The sequence below is a fragment of the Aphis gossypii genome, chromosome X (genome assembly GCF_020184175.1).
Source record: "Aphis gossypii isolate Hap1 chromosome X, ASM2018417v2, whole genome shotgun sequence".
NCBI lineage: Eukaryota > Metazoa > Arthropoda > Insecta > Hemiptera > Aphididae > Aphis > Aphis gossypii.
This window is the reverse complement of record NC_065533.1, coordinates 29,237,038-29,256,096: the sequence shown is the minus strand read 5'-3', so window position 1 is coordinate 29,256,096 and position 19,059 is coordinate 29,237,038. Positions and strand designations below refer to the sequence as shown.

General features: G+C 24.2%; 2 protein-coding genes across 5 annotated transcripts; one reads left to right on the top strand and one right to left on the bottom strand.

Moving 5' to 3' along the window:
- The first annotated feature begins 1,778 nt into the window (after window positions 1-1,778).
- Window positions 1,779-7,665, top strand: LOC114120617 (uncharacterized). 3 transcript variants are annotated; one of them, XM_027982579.2, is made up of 4 exons: window positions 1,779-1,979; window positions 3,464-4,149; window positions 4,205-4,314; window positions 7,119-7,665. In XM_027982579.2, exons 2-4 carry the CDS (start codon window positions 3,574-3,576, stop codon window positions 7,321-7,323), a joined length of 891 nt encoding a protein of 296 aa, XP_027838380.1. In that variant the 5' UTR covers window positions 1,779-1,979; window positions 3,464-3,573; the 3' UTR covers window positions 7,324-7,665. The 3 variants fall into 3 exon arrangements, with proteins under 3 accessions (XP_027838380.1, XP_050063989.1, XP_027838381.1); XM_050208032.1 differs by having other exon boundaries at window positions 1,779-1,999; XM_027982580.2 differs by lacking the exon at window positions 1,779-1,979 and adding an exon at window positions 2,013-2,516.
- A 1,747-nt stretch (window positions 7,666-9,412) lies between these two features.
- On the bottom strand, window positions 9,413-13,423 carry LOC114120615 (profilin-like). Of its 2 annotated transcripts, none has more exons than XM_050208035.1 (4): window positions 13,031-13,423; window positions 11,701-11,872; window positions 10,855-10,957; window positions 9,413-10,442 (listed from the first exon to the last, which is right to left on the bottom strand). In XM_050208035.1, exons 1-3 carry the CDS (start codon window positions 13,142-13,144, stop codon window positions 10,860-10,862), a joined length of 384 nt encoding a protein of 127 aa, XP_050063992.1. In that variant the 5' UTR covers window positions 13,145-13,423; the 3' UTR covers window positions 9,413-10,442; window positions 10,855-10,859. The 2 variants fall into 2 exon arrangements, with proteins under 2 accessions (XP_050063992.1, XP_050063991.1); XM_050208034.1 differs by having other exon boundaries at window positions 9,413-10,429; window positions 13,031-13,421.
- Window positions 13,424-19,059: the final 5,636 nt, after the last annotated feature.

Below are 19,059 nucleotides of genomic sequence, written 5' to 3'. Positions count from 1 at the left end.
CATAAATGTTAATATGTTATAAAAATAAAATAAATCAAAATAGGTACCTATTTTTCACTTGATTCACTATAATACATTAATGAAACACAAGAGTGGTTACGAACTTTTTATTATCTATTTTTGAATAAATTTAATTTTATACTTCTTCTTCTATTTTTCCAGTATTCCAGCTATTGTTAGGTAGTTCATAGTTGTCCTGTTTCACTGAGTGATGCATTTATAGAATTCCGGACGAAAAGTTCATTTTAAAAAAAGTTGAACAAAAAGTCCGAAAATATAATTAATAATTAATTTCTATATACGCCACTAGCCTATAGTAATGATAGTGGTATCCAGAAGCGGAGGGATATAGGACAAATTGAAGCAATTATAGCTTCATATCTAATATAGGTAGGTGGTTTAATCGTAACATCTCAAAACTATAACTGCCATGACAAATATTATAAATTATAATCAATATAATCTAATCTAGTAGCATCGCTATTGGTGGTATTGCTATACCTATATAAATATAATAAATATAAATTACTGTAGAATGTAGATAGTAAACATTATCTATATTTTTTGAACAATAGTGAAATAAAGTCAATGCCCGATCATAATATAAACTTAACCGATATTTTCTTATTTTATTTCCTCGATTATTGATCTATAAGTTTTATAGGGAAAAACAGTTTATTCCTACAAGTATACCTATTAATTAATTTTGTTATTAATTGAAACTATAAATATATCATATTTTTTTTCTTATATTATAATAGACAAAAGGGTACACGTTTAAAAAAATGTCTAAAAACCCAATAAAAAAAAAACATTGAAATATGCAATTAAAATCTTAAAACATAAAAATGTCAAAATATGCAAAAATATGAATTAAAAAAGTAATTTTTTAAATCAGTATGTCATGAAAATATGATATCAAATCATTCATTTTTTTTTTCAAAATGGACTTTATGACCGATTACCGCATTTATAACGTTGTATACTTGTATACCTAATGTTCTATAGATAATAAGTTTAAATAATTAAATCCCAAAGTCGAAGTAACCTGGGTTAGCTTATAGATTTTTAGAATCAAAAATATTAATTAATAATATATATAATATATTAAATAGGTACGTATTTATTATTTTGGCTTTGATTTTATTTGTAATATTAATTAATAATGGTATTTCTAAATTTTCATTTGTGTATAAATGACAAAGATACCTATCAATTATTATGTCAAAAAATGTGTAATTTTATTACTCAACTAATATTTTTACAAAAATGACAAATTAAAATCGTACAACAATCATAAAGTTCCACTCTAATGGTTAGGTTTAATAAAAAATCAAAACCATAATAAATGTAACCAATATTTATACGAACGTAAAAACCAGCAGATACTCATCTGTTGAAGCCTTTATTTTAATCTCAATACAAAACGCCCTTATCGTTATCATGGCGATTCATAATAATAATGAGACATATATACTACATTGCATCTCATGGTTAATACTTGTGCATGTTCGCTTAATTAGTTACGTTGGCTTTAAACATATTATAGACGATAGCCTTATCCATTGTATATAATACAAACTGTAAATAATACGAATACCGTAAAATTAAATTCGCATCGTAACTTTTCTTATTATAGAAATTTAATATTTATTCTGTTAATAAGAATAATATCACCGTAAAACTTCGACCTTTGGATTATTGATAAGAATAGATGCATGTTATCTTCTCATAGCAATATACATATATTTTATCTTCTCGTTTGTTACATTTTATTATCAGTAAATGATTCAATATTTATACTGTTAATAATACTTCATTTTTATTTTGTACTTAAATTGTAAATTTATTGAGTTCCTATTGTAAGTTGTAACAGCGATGTAATATCTAATTGTCACGAAAAATAATACATACCTATTCATATTTGTGATGAATATACTCCTAGTGTTTTTGGTTAATGAATTTAAACAGCCAACCAGGTAAGGTCAATTGGGTACAGGCAAGTATTTTATTATATACTTTCTACTTTTGTTTTTGAATATACTTATTAAATACATACATATTATCAATAATACTTGGACAACTGTGTTGTTAGAATTCAACCTAAATCATTAGTTTCTCAAAATTGTTAGGTCAAAACAATTTTCAGAAGTAATTTGTGACTAATTTAAAACTTGTACCTTTTATTTATCCTTATAGGTACACATTTTGTTAAGTATAATTTAATTTTAACGCTGTTGATTAGAAATAATAAATTACTCAATTAAAAACAAAAATTATAGTTTAATTTTAAATACCTACACTGAAAGTAATGCTGTCAATTGAAAATGAAATAAACCGATGTGTGTAAAGGAAAATGTATAGTTTAACTTCAAATACATTTTCTCATCAAAAGTGTCCATAAAATAAATGTTTATATCAGTCAAATTGTTCAATAACAATTGTCAAATAACATAACAATTTGGTACAGGTTAGTTACGTTCTTGTCAAATCTAATACACAATTAACAATGAAAGGTAATAGCAAAATAATTATATTATTTATGTTTTTTTTGTGTAGATAAAATATTCAGCATAATATTAGTGATCAAATATTGAATTAAAACATATAAAATGTAATAATAATACCAAGTAAACAATGATTTTGTTTCCACTAATTCTTGCTTAATGGTTTTTTTATTTATTATTATTATTTTTAGTATTATATAAATATATTAGAAGTGATTAATTCATTGTTGATTTAAAATTATTTATAATTATTCATTTAACAATTCTTACATTTAGATTTTACTGTAGTAAGACAAGTATTAAGTAACAAGTATTAAAAACACCTTTATTTTAATATTTATTATTATTAAACTAATTGTTTTTAATTTATTGAAAGATATGCATGTATTTTTTAAAATTTTTTTCAAAATTATCGGTTTCCATTATTCTAGATTTAATATTTTATCTGATTGAAAAATCATGTATATTTTCTTTTGTTTAAAAAGAAAAAAACTATGCTTAGCCAAATTCAGTTATATATAGTTGTATTTATATATTTAATGTTACATAACATTAATTCATTGTAATATAATATTATCTGTTTTATTAGTTTTATAAGTGCGCAATACATGTTATGCATGTTTATTGTTTATGTATTATTTAACTTGTGTTTTTAATTTTTGTTTTAACTATTTTACTAACATAGTTAATTTAATTTATATTACACTTTAGATTATTTGCATTAATTAAAGAAAACTCTTCTCTAATATCCAAAACTGTAAAATAATTTATGACTTATGAATATTTTCTAATTTAAATATTCTTATTCTTTTGTAATGAGAATTTATTCTCTAAAATCATTTACTTAAAAATTATTTCCATCAATAGTTTTAAAGGTTTAATATGTAGTATTATGTAACAAATGTATATTAATTATTTGTAGATAAAAAAATGTGTTTGGTAATGTTATGTTTCAGAAGTGTTAAAAGTGAACATCTATAACAGTTTTGGAAAACAATGCTTATAGTACAATGTCAATATTGAATTAAAAATATTTTGTGCTCGAAAATTTTCTCTACTATCCATTATGGCTACTGTTGAAGAAACTGATGAAGCTGAACAACTTAGATTCTTAGCATTAAAATCTATGGTAAGAAGGTCCAGCAAAAAGAAAAATAGTTCTAATCCTGACACTGATGATCAAGATATATTGTTACTAAGAGCAGCTGCACTAAAGACAATTAATAATAAAAGTTTACCTGGTAATAAAGATGAAAAACTAGTACAAAATAGATTAATCAATGAAAAAAAAAGAAGTATAAGTAGCCAAGTGTCTCCATTAGCAAGGAAAAAAAACATCAAACAGACTGATATAAAAAACAATAATTTGGTTAACAATATTACTTACAATACAAGTACAGGTAATACTTCAAGAGTTTCGAAACATATTCATGAACAAGAATGTAAAAGTAAACATAAACTTGAATCCCAAAGTAAGTCTGAAGTCATTAATAAAAATATGAAAAAAATCGTAAGAAATGGAAGTATTCAGCTATCAAATTTGGATTCCGAAAAATTTAATGAAACTATGATATTGCATATAACATTTAGTTCATCAGAAAGCGAAGATTCATCAAATGAATGTGACGTAGTTCAAAATAAGGTAGATTAAATATAAAATATACTGAAAACATATTAATCTATTTAAATATTTTTAGGAACTTATGCAGAAGAAGAATATTGACAATGGTGCATTAAGATCACCAGTTCCAACAATAAATGTTCATAATCATGTCAAGGCTGCTGACGCAAAATCAGAAGATAATAAGTATGAATTATATTAAAAAAAATTTTATTAATGTATTTATTAACTATTTTCATAATTTCCATCTTCATTTGTTAATTTAATCTCTTAACACTTTGTTGAAAGTCTTATTTATTGTGTTAAGTTTTTATGTTATTACTAGTTGAAGATCTGTGTATTTTTACATTAATGCAGATTTATGGATTAATAATTAAATACCATTCTAACATAAGTTATTATTAGGTCCCGGATTTCAATGCGAAATGCATCTTCTTTTGGTTGATCTTCATGGTTCGTTTAGTACTTATTTGGTTTGGTAGATAATACCCAACCAATTTTATTTACAGCCATACTTTTGAAAAATTTTTGTAAATCTTTTTTTTTTATAATGAGTTAAATTTGTACCGATTTATTTATTTTTGTATTATATTAGAAAATTAAAATATTATACTTTTAATAGTTATCAATGATATACACATATTTTAGTTATTCTAAAAAAAACAATAATGCTAGTTATATAACATATTATCAAATTTTTATATTAATACACTAAAGCATTATTTGCATTTCAACTCTTCTTCTTTTATACTTTAGTTTTAGTCAAAGTATTTAAAAAAATATATTATTAACATGTATATGTCTCATGGCTAGGGGTAATTATGTTAATTTGTGCGACATAGAGAATGTTTTCCAGTCGAGATGGTGATTGTTTATAGCAACCGATTGTTATGTAAAAAAAAATAAAAAATAATAACAAAAAAAAATATATATATATTTACTTTAGGCAAATTTAATGTATCTACAGTATAATCCTCTTCTTCTCGTATCTAATACCTAATCGACATAGACATTCTTATGTCAACTGTATTCAGTCGAAACAAGACATATACATGTACCAATGTATCTGCATGTAGTGTAGATATAATATAGTTTTTTATTTTTATAGCATAGTAATATTTTAACTGTGTAACAGTGTATGCTTATCAAAATAGCTTATAGTTTTTTTTTCTTGTTACTTTTAAAAGTGGGCTCTCGACAACATGTTATATAGTTTATTTGCACGGAAAAAGCAATAATTTTAAATATTTTCCAATACAAAAATAGGAAACGTTTAACAATTTTTTGAAACATTGCATATTATAAACTAAAAATATTGTATAATAATTTATATGGTTCAGAGTTTATTTGTTGCTATACCATGGTAAAAATAATCAAAATCCCTCTCTAATTAAATATTATTTCATTATTTTTTGTTTGTAACTTATTTGATATTTTTTAATAATATATATCAATAATTTTGCACTTTTCTCTTTAGACATTTTTTAAGTTTGTAATGATATAGTACTATTTATCTCTTTTTAATTTAAATTAAACCTTTCTGTTCAAAAATTTTAGTATGAAATAAATAACAAAACAATTATTTAAACGTAATATGAATTGTGTAAAATAAATTAGAGCTTAAATAAAATATGGTAAAACTAATTTTTCTAACCATTTTATTGTTATTGAATTTAGTTTCATTTAAAAAAGTGTCATATTAGTCAGTGGCTGTTGCCTAAGTGTACAAATGTATGCACACCACATAAGTTAATATAGATAAAATAGTAAAAATGGATTTTCAATTTTTACACAATTTTTATACTATTTAAGCTTAGCTATAATAACTTATTGTATAATATTGTATCAACTCAAAAAAGATTATGTTCGCTTATATACCCGAAAATATTACTCCTATATTTTATTGAAGTTATGTAATAAATACATATCATTTGGTGTGCAGCTTAGTCAGAACACCATTTATCTGTGTAAATTTATTATGCCATTGAGTGAGGAGTTGGTGAAAATGAATGGAATCGTGATGTGAAGCAACCACTGTACACACGATAGCCTCTGTGCTTCACATGGTTATTTTATTATCTCATTCGTATTTAAACTTGAATTCATATATAAATATATTTATTATTTTTTTTTGATAATTTATATAATTCATAACAGATTATATTTTACTCATATTATTAGGAATTATATTCATAAGTATATAAATTATTTTCTTAAACTTGGTATTTAGGTATATTTCATTGTATTTTATCGAACCATAATAATATTTTAGATAAAGACTTAATGTTTTTTTTTTCTAAAAAACTTGTACAAGAATTTCACACCACCCACTTTGAATATTACGAGCTGCCACTGAATTATCGTAGTCTTACTATCAATAACATACTAATACTTAAGTTCAGCAGTTCTAGTTTTGTGTTATTAGCTTTAGTAATGTAAATTTTAATATTGTTCATAACTTGCTAAAAAATTAAAATATTGAAGCCAATGATACAAGACAAATCAGTTATTACTTTTCAGTTTGATAATAGGTCAATTTTCAAATCAAATTCATTTTAATATTTAAACTAACTATACAGTTCTAGAATTGCTGATATTCGTATTATTGCTGATATTGGTATTGTGTCTCCTTTGTGAAATAGTAATTAAGTATTGTATGTAGGTAATACTTGATATCATTTTAAGTCCTCTATTACATAAATTATCTTTTAACACACAATAGTTGAGTAGTAACTAGGATTTAAATATTGATAAAATTTCTAATAAAATTAAATAAATTGTTATAATTGCCATTATCAATGTATTATTAAGCATACCATTATTTTTTTAACACCAAAAATTGTTATAACGATTTTTACAAATATATTTTAGTATAATTAATAATATAATAATACATAGATAATGAGTTAACATATATATACATAGAATATCAACAATTCTTTATCAGATTACTTCAATATTATAATTATTTAAATTGACTTTATTTTTAGATTGAAATTGAATAATTGTATGCAACAAATATGTGGACTTATGAGAAATTGTGAAGCAGAAATTGAAAAACGTAACCAACAAGTAGAAATATTATTGAAAGCATATGAAAAATATCAATCCCATAATGAATCATTGCGTTCCATACTCCAGACAATGAAAACAGTTCGTGATGAATTGTCATTATATAGTTCTGCTGAACATTAGTATCAGTAAGGCCCAAGTTCAAATTCTTACTAAATAAGAAAAAACATTATTTAATTGTTATTATTTGTGTTTGTTTTTATTTGGCATTTTGAATTAATTTACTACTTGTTATTTTTATTATCCAATTACATACAAATTCAGTATGGCTGGGTATTGTAATTGGCAATGTTCATTAAATTTTATTGTTAATGGCTATAATGTAATACATGATGTATAGTTTCCAAGTTATAAATTGTATAAGTGTATCTTATTTTATATTAAGTTAAAATTTCAAGTATTCTAAATAATCAAAATATTGTAAGTAACGTGTTTTTAAATAAATATTGAATATCCATACATTAATAGCGATTGTCTGTGAATAAATAGTATTAGTTAAATTATTTCAGACCCTATGATGTTTTTTATATTATTATTTTAAAGATTAACTAAAAATGAATAAAATCAACAAATACTTACCTATGTTTAATATGCATACCATCTCCCAAACTATTTAGTTCATATATAAAAATTAAAAAAACTATAAGAATAATATCATTATAGGGTTGGTACAGAATTGGTTCCTGTTTGATTACTCACATTTTCTTTCTCAATTTTACAGATTTAGGACTGTTTACTAATTACTTTAAAGTATGCTTAGTTAAGAATAAGTCAACAACTTGGTTCCCTATTCACTAAGTCTAAACAAACTCCGTAATAAACTAATAACCAAAAAATATAAATAAATTCGATTGATATAAAAACGAAAACAAATTTATAAATGACAATATAGTGTTATTCGAGACTGTACAATGCTAACATTATTGTCTTACATATAATTTATGATATACCCATACAGCGATAATTTGCTAAACTTCAAACAATCTATTGCCACTTTACATTTATATTTTACACTATCTAATTTTTATTTTGTAACAATTATTAAAATTAAAAACTAACTATTTTACCTAAACACAAATGGGAACCAATTCAGTTACTCCTCATTTTAGTTACCTGAAACCGTTTGTTATCATTTACAATAAAGAGAAACTATGTTTAGTTATCTTGGGTCGTTAGAGTAATGAAAAAATTAGTTAAATCATACTATCTTTCCATACAAGTCTCTTATACTACATTACTATATTGCATTGTGTATTGAGAAGCTATCAGAATTGTATCATTTTGAAAATTTAACCTATACCTCCAATTTTATATTATATGTACAATGTACATATTAAACTATCACTACAACTTTTTATAACCCATATATAATGTTAATTAATTTTTTTATAGCGCTGGTTTAAGTTTTAGTCCACCTTCTCTTTAACACTTTGGTAAGATTAAGATTTGATAGAAACTTATAAGTAGTAAGCTGGATCACCATTGTTTTTATCAAACACTTAAACTATTATAACGATAAAAAAAATCTAAATATTCATCTATTTGTAAACTAAATAATTTTTTCAGTAGTTCATTGATACATATTATTACTAATCAATAAGTATAAGATATGAATAATTATCGACTTACCGGTTTATTAGATGTAAGTATGAAATCCCTATGTAATTGAATCATAATTGCTAGTTTAAACTAACACAGTTCGCATAGTGTAAATGCATATATATAGTTATTCTTCATATATATATATATTTTTGATGGCATATTGTACCATATTATGTAGTGTGTGTATAATGTAGTTAAAATTAAACATAAGTTTTAAAACTACTTATTTTTTTTATATAATATATTAATAAAATATCTAAGTGTGAAGTATAAAATTATTAATTTAAAAATCTATCATAATATTTATCTAGTTTCTAGAAGTAATATTTTTTTTTTTGGTCTTTAAATTATCAAAGTAACAAGTTAACATTAAAATAGCCATTGTAATAAAATAAATTCATAAAAAAATATATTGAACATAAATAAGTTTTTAAAAATAGGAACAGAAAGATACACAAAAAGTATTATAAAGGATATCAATTATATTTTTGACTACTAAAAAAATTACATAAAAGATTAACTTACTGGATTATGGTTTACTTAATAGAGCAATACATTAAAGGATGACTGAAGGATAATCTAAATAGTAAATAAATACATTACGGTAACATAATAAATTAGATGTAGTATATTATGCACTGATTTATATGTATAATATTAATATATTTTAAATTATACAAAAATTTAATGTTGAGATTATTATTGTTATTTTATGCAACGAGCATTTTTTTTTATAAAAATTACAATTAAAAGTTATTTTATTACTTTATTTGTACAATAAGAGCTCTAATAGTTAAAATAAGATCGATCCCCAGGACTAGAAAATTTAACAATTACAAATGTTATATTACTTAAATGAGCAGATTGAAAATGTATATTATAAATGTAAATAATATTAAATTTCTTTATTAAAAATATAAAAATGTATATATAATATATGGAAAGCCAATGAGAAAAAATGTTGCTTTTTATTCTTACATACAGTATGTTCCAATAATTGATTTTATCTATTTAGTGTAAATACAATTAAGATGTAAAATCAAAACTTGTTGACATGAAATATTATTATTAACATACAAAGCTTAAGATTAACATTACAGTTTAATATAGTTTATATACATATTAATATCATTTGATTTTTTTTTTAATAATCATAATAATTTAGAGTAAAATAATTTTGATCTTAAAAATTAACTGATAAATATTTAATACTCCTTAATCAAAATGATAATATAATATGTATATTTATTTATAGTACTTACTAATTTAAAAAACATAATAAAAAAAAAAATATTGTTTATTTAGAATAATAATTTCATGACTTATTATTTAAAATGATAGTTAAAAATACAGTAATTACTAAGTTAAATACAATTTTTAAAAATGCTTATTACTGGGGATATATTTGTTTTCTTTTTCTTACAAGAACAAGACTTAAAATTTTAACATGGCTTCAGTACAGTACAATTTGTGAATTATTTAAATCTATTGATTTTTATAAATTTGTATAAATCATAATAAAATTATTTAATAGAATCCATTTATGATAATTTAATATTAATAAAATTAATAAACATTGCATTGTAGTCTTGTTCTTGACGAACTCCGTGTTATAATTTTCGTTGCACTGTAAATAATTACTTTAATGTAAAATTTAAAATGAGCAAGTATTTATAAAAAGATGAAAAATTATAATTGTTATAGCTAATAACATCTTAAGAGTATATTATGACACAAGAATACTTCATTCTATACTTAATCATTTTTTTAAATATACCTATATAAATATAATAGATAGCAAGTTTCTTAATTAATAGTTTTGGGAATATGAATTTATCATTTGAATATAATATTTTTATTTGAGAATATTAGAAATAAGATAGTTAAAATAGAAAAATTATTAAAGCAAATAGTATTCTAAACTAGTTAGTTTTAATTTTTATCTGTAAGTTTATGCAAATTTAACATAAATGTAATATATTAAAAGAAGTTGATTTAAGTAGTATCACATCTGTCTTTTATTATCATAATTGAAAGTGTGTATCCACTTACATTTTTTAATAACCATGGGCAACTAAATGATCTCCAAGTTTTTCAACTACCAATGCAGCCTGTTGTGGTTGAACTGGATCTTCATATAATGATACAACAATAGCTACAAATTTAAATAAAAATTTTAATAAATAATGATTTACCAACTGATATATTATAAGGATAATTATTGATACATAGCAAAAATGATAATACAATTAATTTAATACTTAAAAATGTTATTTTTATTTTAATTAATGGTATTGTCTTTAGTAATTAAAGTTATAAAAAATACAAACTAAAATAGCAGTACAACATTCCTTTAATAAATAAATAGTTAAATTTTTTTTTATACTGTTTAATTTTATTTTTAAAGCTTCACTTATGTCTACTGTTATGAACATTAGGACAGTGTTTCCCAAAGTGAGCAATATAGCCCTCCTTGGGGGCGATAAGACTATCCAGGGGGAGGGAAATTAAAATTACAAGCTTAATTAATTTTTTATTGTGTACTTATGTACTAATAAATTTTTTTTTACAAGTGGGTGATGAGGATAAAAAGTTTGGGAATCACTGTGTTAGGATAATTTGAGCAAACTTTATAAAAATGTAACAGACACAATGGGAAAAATGAAAATGGTCAAGAAAAAATGAGCATCAAGAAGTTTAAAAGAAAAAAAAAGTTTTAAAGTATGAATAAAATCATTGTAAAGTAAACATCAAGTACTAAATAGCAAGAAAAATTCCAGTGATACCACAATAAAAAAAAAAAATTATGTACCAATATATTTAATACACTTATTTTACTGATTTTTTTTTTTAAATCAAAAGATTTTAAATACAAAAATGTATAAAATTATAACTTACTTTGTTGAGTCTTCACACAATGAGCCCCGACTTTTCCTTGTTTGGCTCTTATAACTTTGTCAGTACCCGATAAATAAATATAGCGAACACTTGCCAATGTAATTCCAGAAGATGTTAATGTATCTTGATTTTCAAAGCCTAGAGCTATTTTGCTCAATTCTTCTTTTGACACCTATAAAAACAATAATAAAAATAAAAAAAAAAACATAAACTTTAATATTCAGAATAATTGCTAACATATTTTTAACAAGTTTTGAAATGAAAAAAATAAAAAGATAAATACTAGTTATATATTCTATACACAGTGTATCATTAAGATATGACAATTTTATATTAAAATTATATTTGAATGTGTCAGATCATTGTGATACACTCTGTATATACCTAAGTATATTATTATTTTCATAACGAATACGTTAAGATTTTTATTGCTAATACCTACTTTATAAAATATGTTTCATTTTGTACTTACAAATGTAATAGGTAAATTTTTAACATGCATTTATAAGATCATATTTCGTAAGTTGATTAGTCATAACTAGTAAATATCCAATATTAATAATATGGTTAGTTTATTTCAAAATTAAATTAAATTAAAATACGTGCATTTTAAATGTTCTATTAATTATTAATAATGGACAATAATGATAAAAAAAAAAAAAAGGGTGATCACAAGAAACACAAACTTTATACCTCAAATAAAAGGTTTGATAAATCCTTAAATTCATTTTAGCAATTCAACATAGTTTGGTTAGAACCATGTGTCCTAAAATGTTTTCTCAAATGTCTCGACATATTGATACACTATTAAAGAACTTTCTATTCTTCTATTATAAATCTAATCTATGCAATAGATTTACCTATCATATGACTTAAAACATACATTATATTCAGTCGATAAGGTAACATTATGAACACTATGAACAAAACTGAAACAAATGTATGCTTGTATAAACGATACTGACTTGGAAAACTAACTTATCACATCAAGGTCTGCACACACTACGATCGTGGTTTGGCCAATACCACTACCTACTATTGCAGTACGTAGAACTTTGGACAGAGCACAGTGGCGGTGTAAAGGTTATCTTTTGAGGCACGCTACTCAAGATTTGGCAAGGTGAGAGTGATAGGAGAATAGGAATGTGAACCGGTAGTAAAATATACATTGTTACTATTTGACGATGGTTTAAATATGGTCATAGGGTGGATTAAAAAAAAAAAAAAAAAGGCAAAAAAATACTGTGCCTTAGAAGGTGTAATAGTTTGGGGGGCCCCGTAACTGTAGTGACGGGCACACGGTTAACCTATAACTACTGTTTATACTCACGTCAAACCCGTCGGACTTGGCCCAGACGTTGCCATCGTGGCCGGCGATCGCGGCTTTGGTGACGCACCTGGACGCCAGTAAATGTTTGTCGACATAATCTTGCCAAGACGACATGTTGAAGAAATCAGGGCGGTTGCTTGTGCGTTGTTTACTGATGTGCGCGCGACTTGGCGGGGGCGGTGGCCGGAAAACGCGTGGTCGACCGGTGGTGCGGAAAGTGTGCGGAAAAGAAGACGGTCGGGAAAAAAGGAGAAATGAAATAAAATAGGACAGAAATGAGAAATGGATAGCCTAGCACCGGACGATGATGGCAGTGTCGGTGTGGTGATGCGTTTGTGTTAGTGTGTGACAGTGCGTGTACGCGTTTGTGTGCGTCTGTGTGACGTGTGTCTCCGTGTGTACGTGCGTGTGTAGTCGAGTCGGTCGGTCTGCGCGTGCGTCGGCTATCGTTTCGGCGCGTGCGTGTGCGTGCGGACGACACCCGGCGTATAAATTATGTATTTTATACGTAAAAGAGATTATTATTGGATGACGGGCGGAAAAAAATACAACGATGTGCATTGTCCCGCAAACGCGTCATCGGTGCGTACCGGTGCGCGCACCGCATCGACGCCACCGCCGTCGTTTTTACCTCCACGTCGTCGTGGTGACTTGTGGCGCCCAAATCAAACGCTCGACCGGCAGCTGCTATTATAGTGCTATTATACCACCTATACGTCATAATATAATATAGCTAATCATAAAGCCGAAGAATTAGGTAATGTCTGAGGATTTAGAACGGTTTATAAGAACGCATCGACTACAATTCGCAATCATTGTGAATTTTCGTCTTGTTTCAATGTTTGAGTAAATCGACGTATTTTCAATCTTAAAGACATATTAGACATCGGGATTATTACGTGGTATTTTACGATATTTTCATTTTTTCATTTAAATCATATTTTGTATTTTAATATCCTATATACTAATAAAATAAATATAATACTAATAAAATATTATACCTACAATTAAATCATTAAAAAACATCCACGAAAAAACACAGTCACACAGATATCAACCTATAAATACCTATCTAAGGTTCTGTTTGTTCGACTGTTCTTAACTTTAAGTTCAATGAATTGACCGATTCATTCTATTATTAAAGATTATTACACAAATTAGTTTGTGTAATTGTGTTATAACCGTCTTACTATCGTGTTATGGAATAAAATATTAGCAGTTCCAATATTTTGCGTTGTTCTCAGAGGTAAGAAGCTAAGAACGTAATTATTTGTGTTCTATCGTTGGTTTTTTTCAATATTTTATTTTTAGTCAGTTACCTATGATCAATTTAAAGAATCAATATTTCATATATTTACTTGCTTAAAAACTTATTGTAAAAATCCGACAAGACAACACAACCAAATATTTAAATCAGTTTTGTATTTTATTATTATTTGGTAATTTTTATTTTTGTATATTTAAAATAAAATAAAACTGTTTTGAGACAATATTTAGACAAGTTGAGATGCCCAAAAATATAACTATACTTAATCATTTTTCTAATAGGTTATATTACTTATTACTTACCTATAAGTAAATTAATTCATTCTAATGTCAAAGCAAATACAAAATTGGAACTATTTTGTATTCAACTATTGAATGTATATTTTGGTATATTTTAAAATTCATACAGGTTACGTTATATTACGGTAATGACTCAAGAGTCAAGAGTTTAAAACAGTAACATAATTATATGATATAAATCTATGTTATTATTAATGTTTTAATAATATAAATAAATGTTAAAATACAACATAATTGTCTCCCTTGTATAGGCTCATATAGGGGGGTAAGGGGGATGCTAGGCTTCAATCAGCACCCACAGTCTAAATAATACTGCATTCAAAGCATAATACATTATGTTGAATTGAATAGGTATACCTGGATATATTCAAATTATAAGTAATATATGTCACTTATATATGGAATTTATGAATTATAATATTTTCGAAAATATTTTGCTTATTATAATATGGATAAATCTACTGATAATTGATATTAAACTTATTAAAGTATTATAAGTGTAATTGTGTAAACAGTTTTTTTTTTGAAAAATTATATTGAGATTATTAAACATTAATTTATGTCATTTTTCAAAGTAATACCTATTTGAATAATTTAAAATATTATTTTAGACTTAAAAAAAGGGATTTTTTAAAACATTTCCAATTTACCATAATATATGTTTTAGAAAGTATTAGGAAACACTAGTCAAATTGGGTAAGGTGTTAGTGTTATTTAAGCACTGTCATATTATTGACTGATTCAAAATATTATTGATATATATACCTATATACTTATATATTATAAATATTGAAAAAATATGTAATACGAAGTAAAATGTTTACGATACCTAACTATCAAAATTATCTTTTTTGTCAAAACAATGCTTCAATTTCAAACTTCGGGGGTGGTTTCTGATAGCAAAGTGAATATCCTTGGTGTATTATAAAGGTCAAAAGTAAACATTTTCAAACAATTTTCAAAAAAATCGAGAAAAACAACTAAAAAAGTAACGGAAAACAGGAATTTTTACGCAAAACCAGTTTTCGACCGAATCGATTTTTTTGTATGGTTGTAACTTGAAAACTAATCACTGTAAATACTTGAAATGTTCACAAAATGTTTATATATTAGTGTACTCTATATACAGTTAAATTTTTAAAATATTTTGGCTTTTTTTGAGTTATTAATAAACAGTTGAAATTTTCGATTTTTTTTAGGTTTTTTTTTGTGTCAATAAAAAAATGTTGGCTTAAAAAAACTTACTTTAATACAAAGCTACTTATGAGTTGTTCTTATTATACTTAAAAAAAAAAAAAATCAAAAATCGTTAATCACAATTTTTATACGCATTTATAGTTAGTTATTTATAAATTTGGAAGTAATTTTGTTGTTGAAAAATCATAAAAATATTTGTGTTTATATCTGTTCAAAAATTCAAAACTAAGTTTTTCATAAAATTTCCTTCAAATAGCTGTATAGAAAACTCGAAACATCATTACAGAAAAAATTTTAAGTTCATTTGAATTTAAAATTTTTACGAAATCGCGTAACTATAACAATTTATCTTCAAACGAATTTAAATATTTGATATAAATCAAAAAGTATAAGTCATAGATACTTGAAAATAGTTATTTAGATTGGCGTTTTCTTTATACATAATTTAATTTTCAAAATACTTCGCTTATTTTAATGCTATAAATGCTAGGCATTTAAAATATTCATTTTTGTTTATTTTTTTTTTATAAATATCCATAAACTTTTATTGGCCGAGTCAAAATACTTTAAAATTTAATATAAAGTTCCTCATAAGTTAGTCTTATAGTGGTTCAAAAATTACAAGAATACATATGCACAATTTTTACATGCAAATTAATTTGTAGGTATAATTCATAAAAATGTTTGTATAAGTAGCTAAGAGTTGAAAATTGAATACAAGATTTTTCATAAGTTTGGCTTACAATAATTATAAAAAAACTTAAATTTTGGTGTATTTAGGCCATTAAAACATAAACCGCCTTTTTCAACAACCACTAGAAATTAACTATATTTAGAATCGTTTTTCGTATATAATGATACGTATCATTGAATCCAAATTTAATATACCCATTATAGTGACTTACTATACAGCAGAGCTGTGTAGTACTTGACCACTCTTTATTTTTTTTCTATTAGTATTACCGTGTGTCGAATTAATTTTTAAAAATAAAAATGTGTATACATAATGTAAATACCTCGTACCTATTTTAAAAGAGCACTATTAATTTGTTCGTCTTATATAATTACGAGTAGTTTAAAATCGGTTAAAATGATAAATAATATATAGATACTGAATGTTTACGAAGTGCCAAAAATTTGAAAGTCCTAACAAGTAATATTTTTGAAAAATAATTATACCAACATACATCAATCTTACAAAAAAAAAAATTGACAATATATTTTCGATATTTTTAAATTGCTTTAAGAATAATTAATGAGTAACATTATTTTAAAAGCCTTATACTATATAAAAACTAAAAATATTATGAATAATTAGCAACAAAATAATCATCGAATTTTCATAGCATCGTCTATTTCAATTTTAAATGATATTAGGTATAAAAATAATAGCGAGTATTTTGTTGATACTTTTAAATTCGGTAATTACAACTTAAGAGGAACCTTGTATTACATTTTCAACTTTTATACATATCTTAATAATAAGAAATTTGTTCAAAAGTGTAAGAATATTTTTTTAATGATATCTCTAAAGTGTTACCTAATATTTGTTAAAACTTAAGTTAGTTGATATTTATTCGTTTTGAATTTAAAAAAAAAATAAAACAAAATCGATTTAGTCAAAAATTGTTTTTGCATAATAATTCCCGTTTTCCTTAGTTTTTTTTAAATTTTTTTCTCTATTATTTTGAAAAGTAGTGATGTTTTAATACTTTTGTCGTTCCCAAAGTATCAATAATTTGCGACCAGCAACCAACCGTAAGTTGAAAATCTATGCACTTTTATAGTCTTAAAATGTGATGACAAAAAAATATAAAAAAAATATACCACATTGTAAAACTAAATACCAATACATTGCTTTACTTTAAATAATTTAAAATGTTATTAAATTCAACATAATATTCCTAAATTAAGAATTCGCAATAACTTGGTGCTTTGGACATCATAGGCGCAAATAGGTTGGGGCTTGGGGGGACTAAGCCCCCCCAATATTTACTCTTATATTAAAATTGAATGTATCTATTAATCAAATGTTGTTTTCGACTGCTCCCTATGACTGTAAAAGTGTTCAATATGGTCAATATATATATTTTTTTACATTTTAATTATAGAGTTAATATTTTTATTTGATGTGGAGGGGGTGTGGGAAATTTTCGGTGAATTAAAAGGGCTTGAGCGCCCGCCAATATAATTCCTTATTTGCGCCTATAAAGCATAATATTTTTGTAGTTGAACTTTAAACAATTTTAAATTTTAAAATTTTAAAATCCTACTCATAATTAACTCATTTTACTATTTTAGTAAAGTTTATACTAACAATAGTGAGCTAGATAAATAAGTTTTTCAAGTTTTTGAATTAAATAGCTATTAAATAAATTGATAAGATTAACTATGGTCTATGATAAGGTAAAGTTTGGAAAAAATACTACCTAGTACTTATTATGATTTTTCAAAACATAATGTCAACTTTACAACTGTATACTATAATAATCTACATGATAATAATTTAGAAATTAAACATTTAAGCTTTAAGCAATAAAACTATCAAACAAAATTTATTAATAAATATAATAACCAAGGGTAAGTCTAACAAGTACCTAATAGCGTAGAATGACTAAAATTTTAATAAATGGACAAGTGTCACATCAATTTTTTTGATGTTTAATTTGATATTATCAGCTATGGTCAATGGTCATAGTAAAAAGTAAAATAACAGAATACAACTCTAAAAAATTACAATATATAAGTAAATTTCTCAAATCTTTTATTTTCAAATATACTTTATTATTTCTCGTATTTATTTATTTAATTATCAAATTTTTATCTTTATTTTTAACTCTTTAGTTAGGTACCTATTATTAACAAAATCAAATGGCACCCTACATAAATTTAGTTTTTGTAAATTAAGTTTTATCAGATTACCTATAAATATTAATTGTGATATAGGTATATATATATACCTATATATTACATATTTTTCTTAAATTGGATAGCAGACAAAAATATAATACCTAGCAAATATATAATTTTAATATAAAAAATATATAAATATATATATATGTATATTTACTTAGAAACAATCATATTATTATAAAATAATAGTTTACAAGTTAAATAAAGTAAAAATAAAAAAAATATTGGCTAAGAAACAAATATAATATATTTTATACTTCTATATAAATTAATGAAGTCGCTTTTTTTGTTCGGGATAACTCCGAAAACTACTTATTTATTCAATCGTCGTGCATTTTTTTTTTTAATTAAAG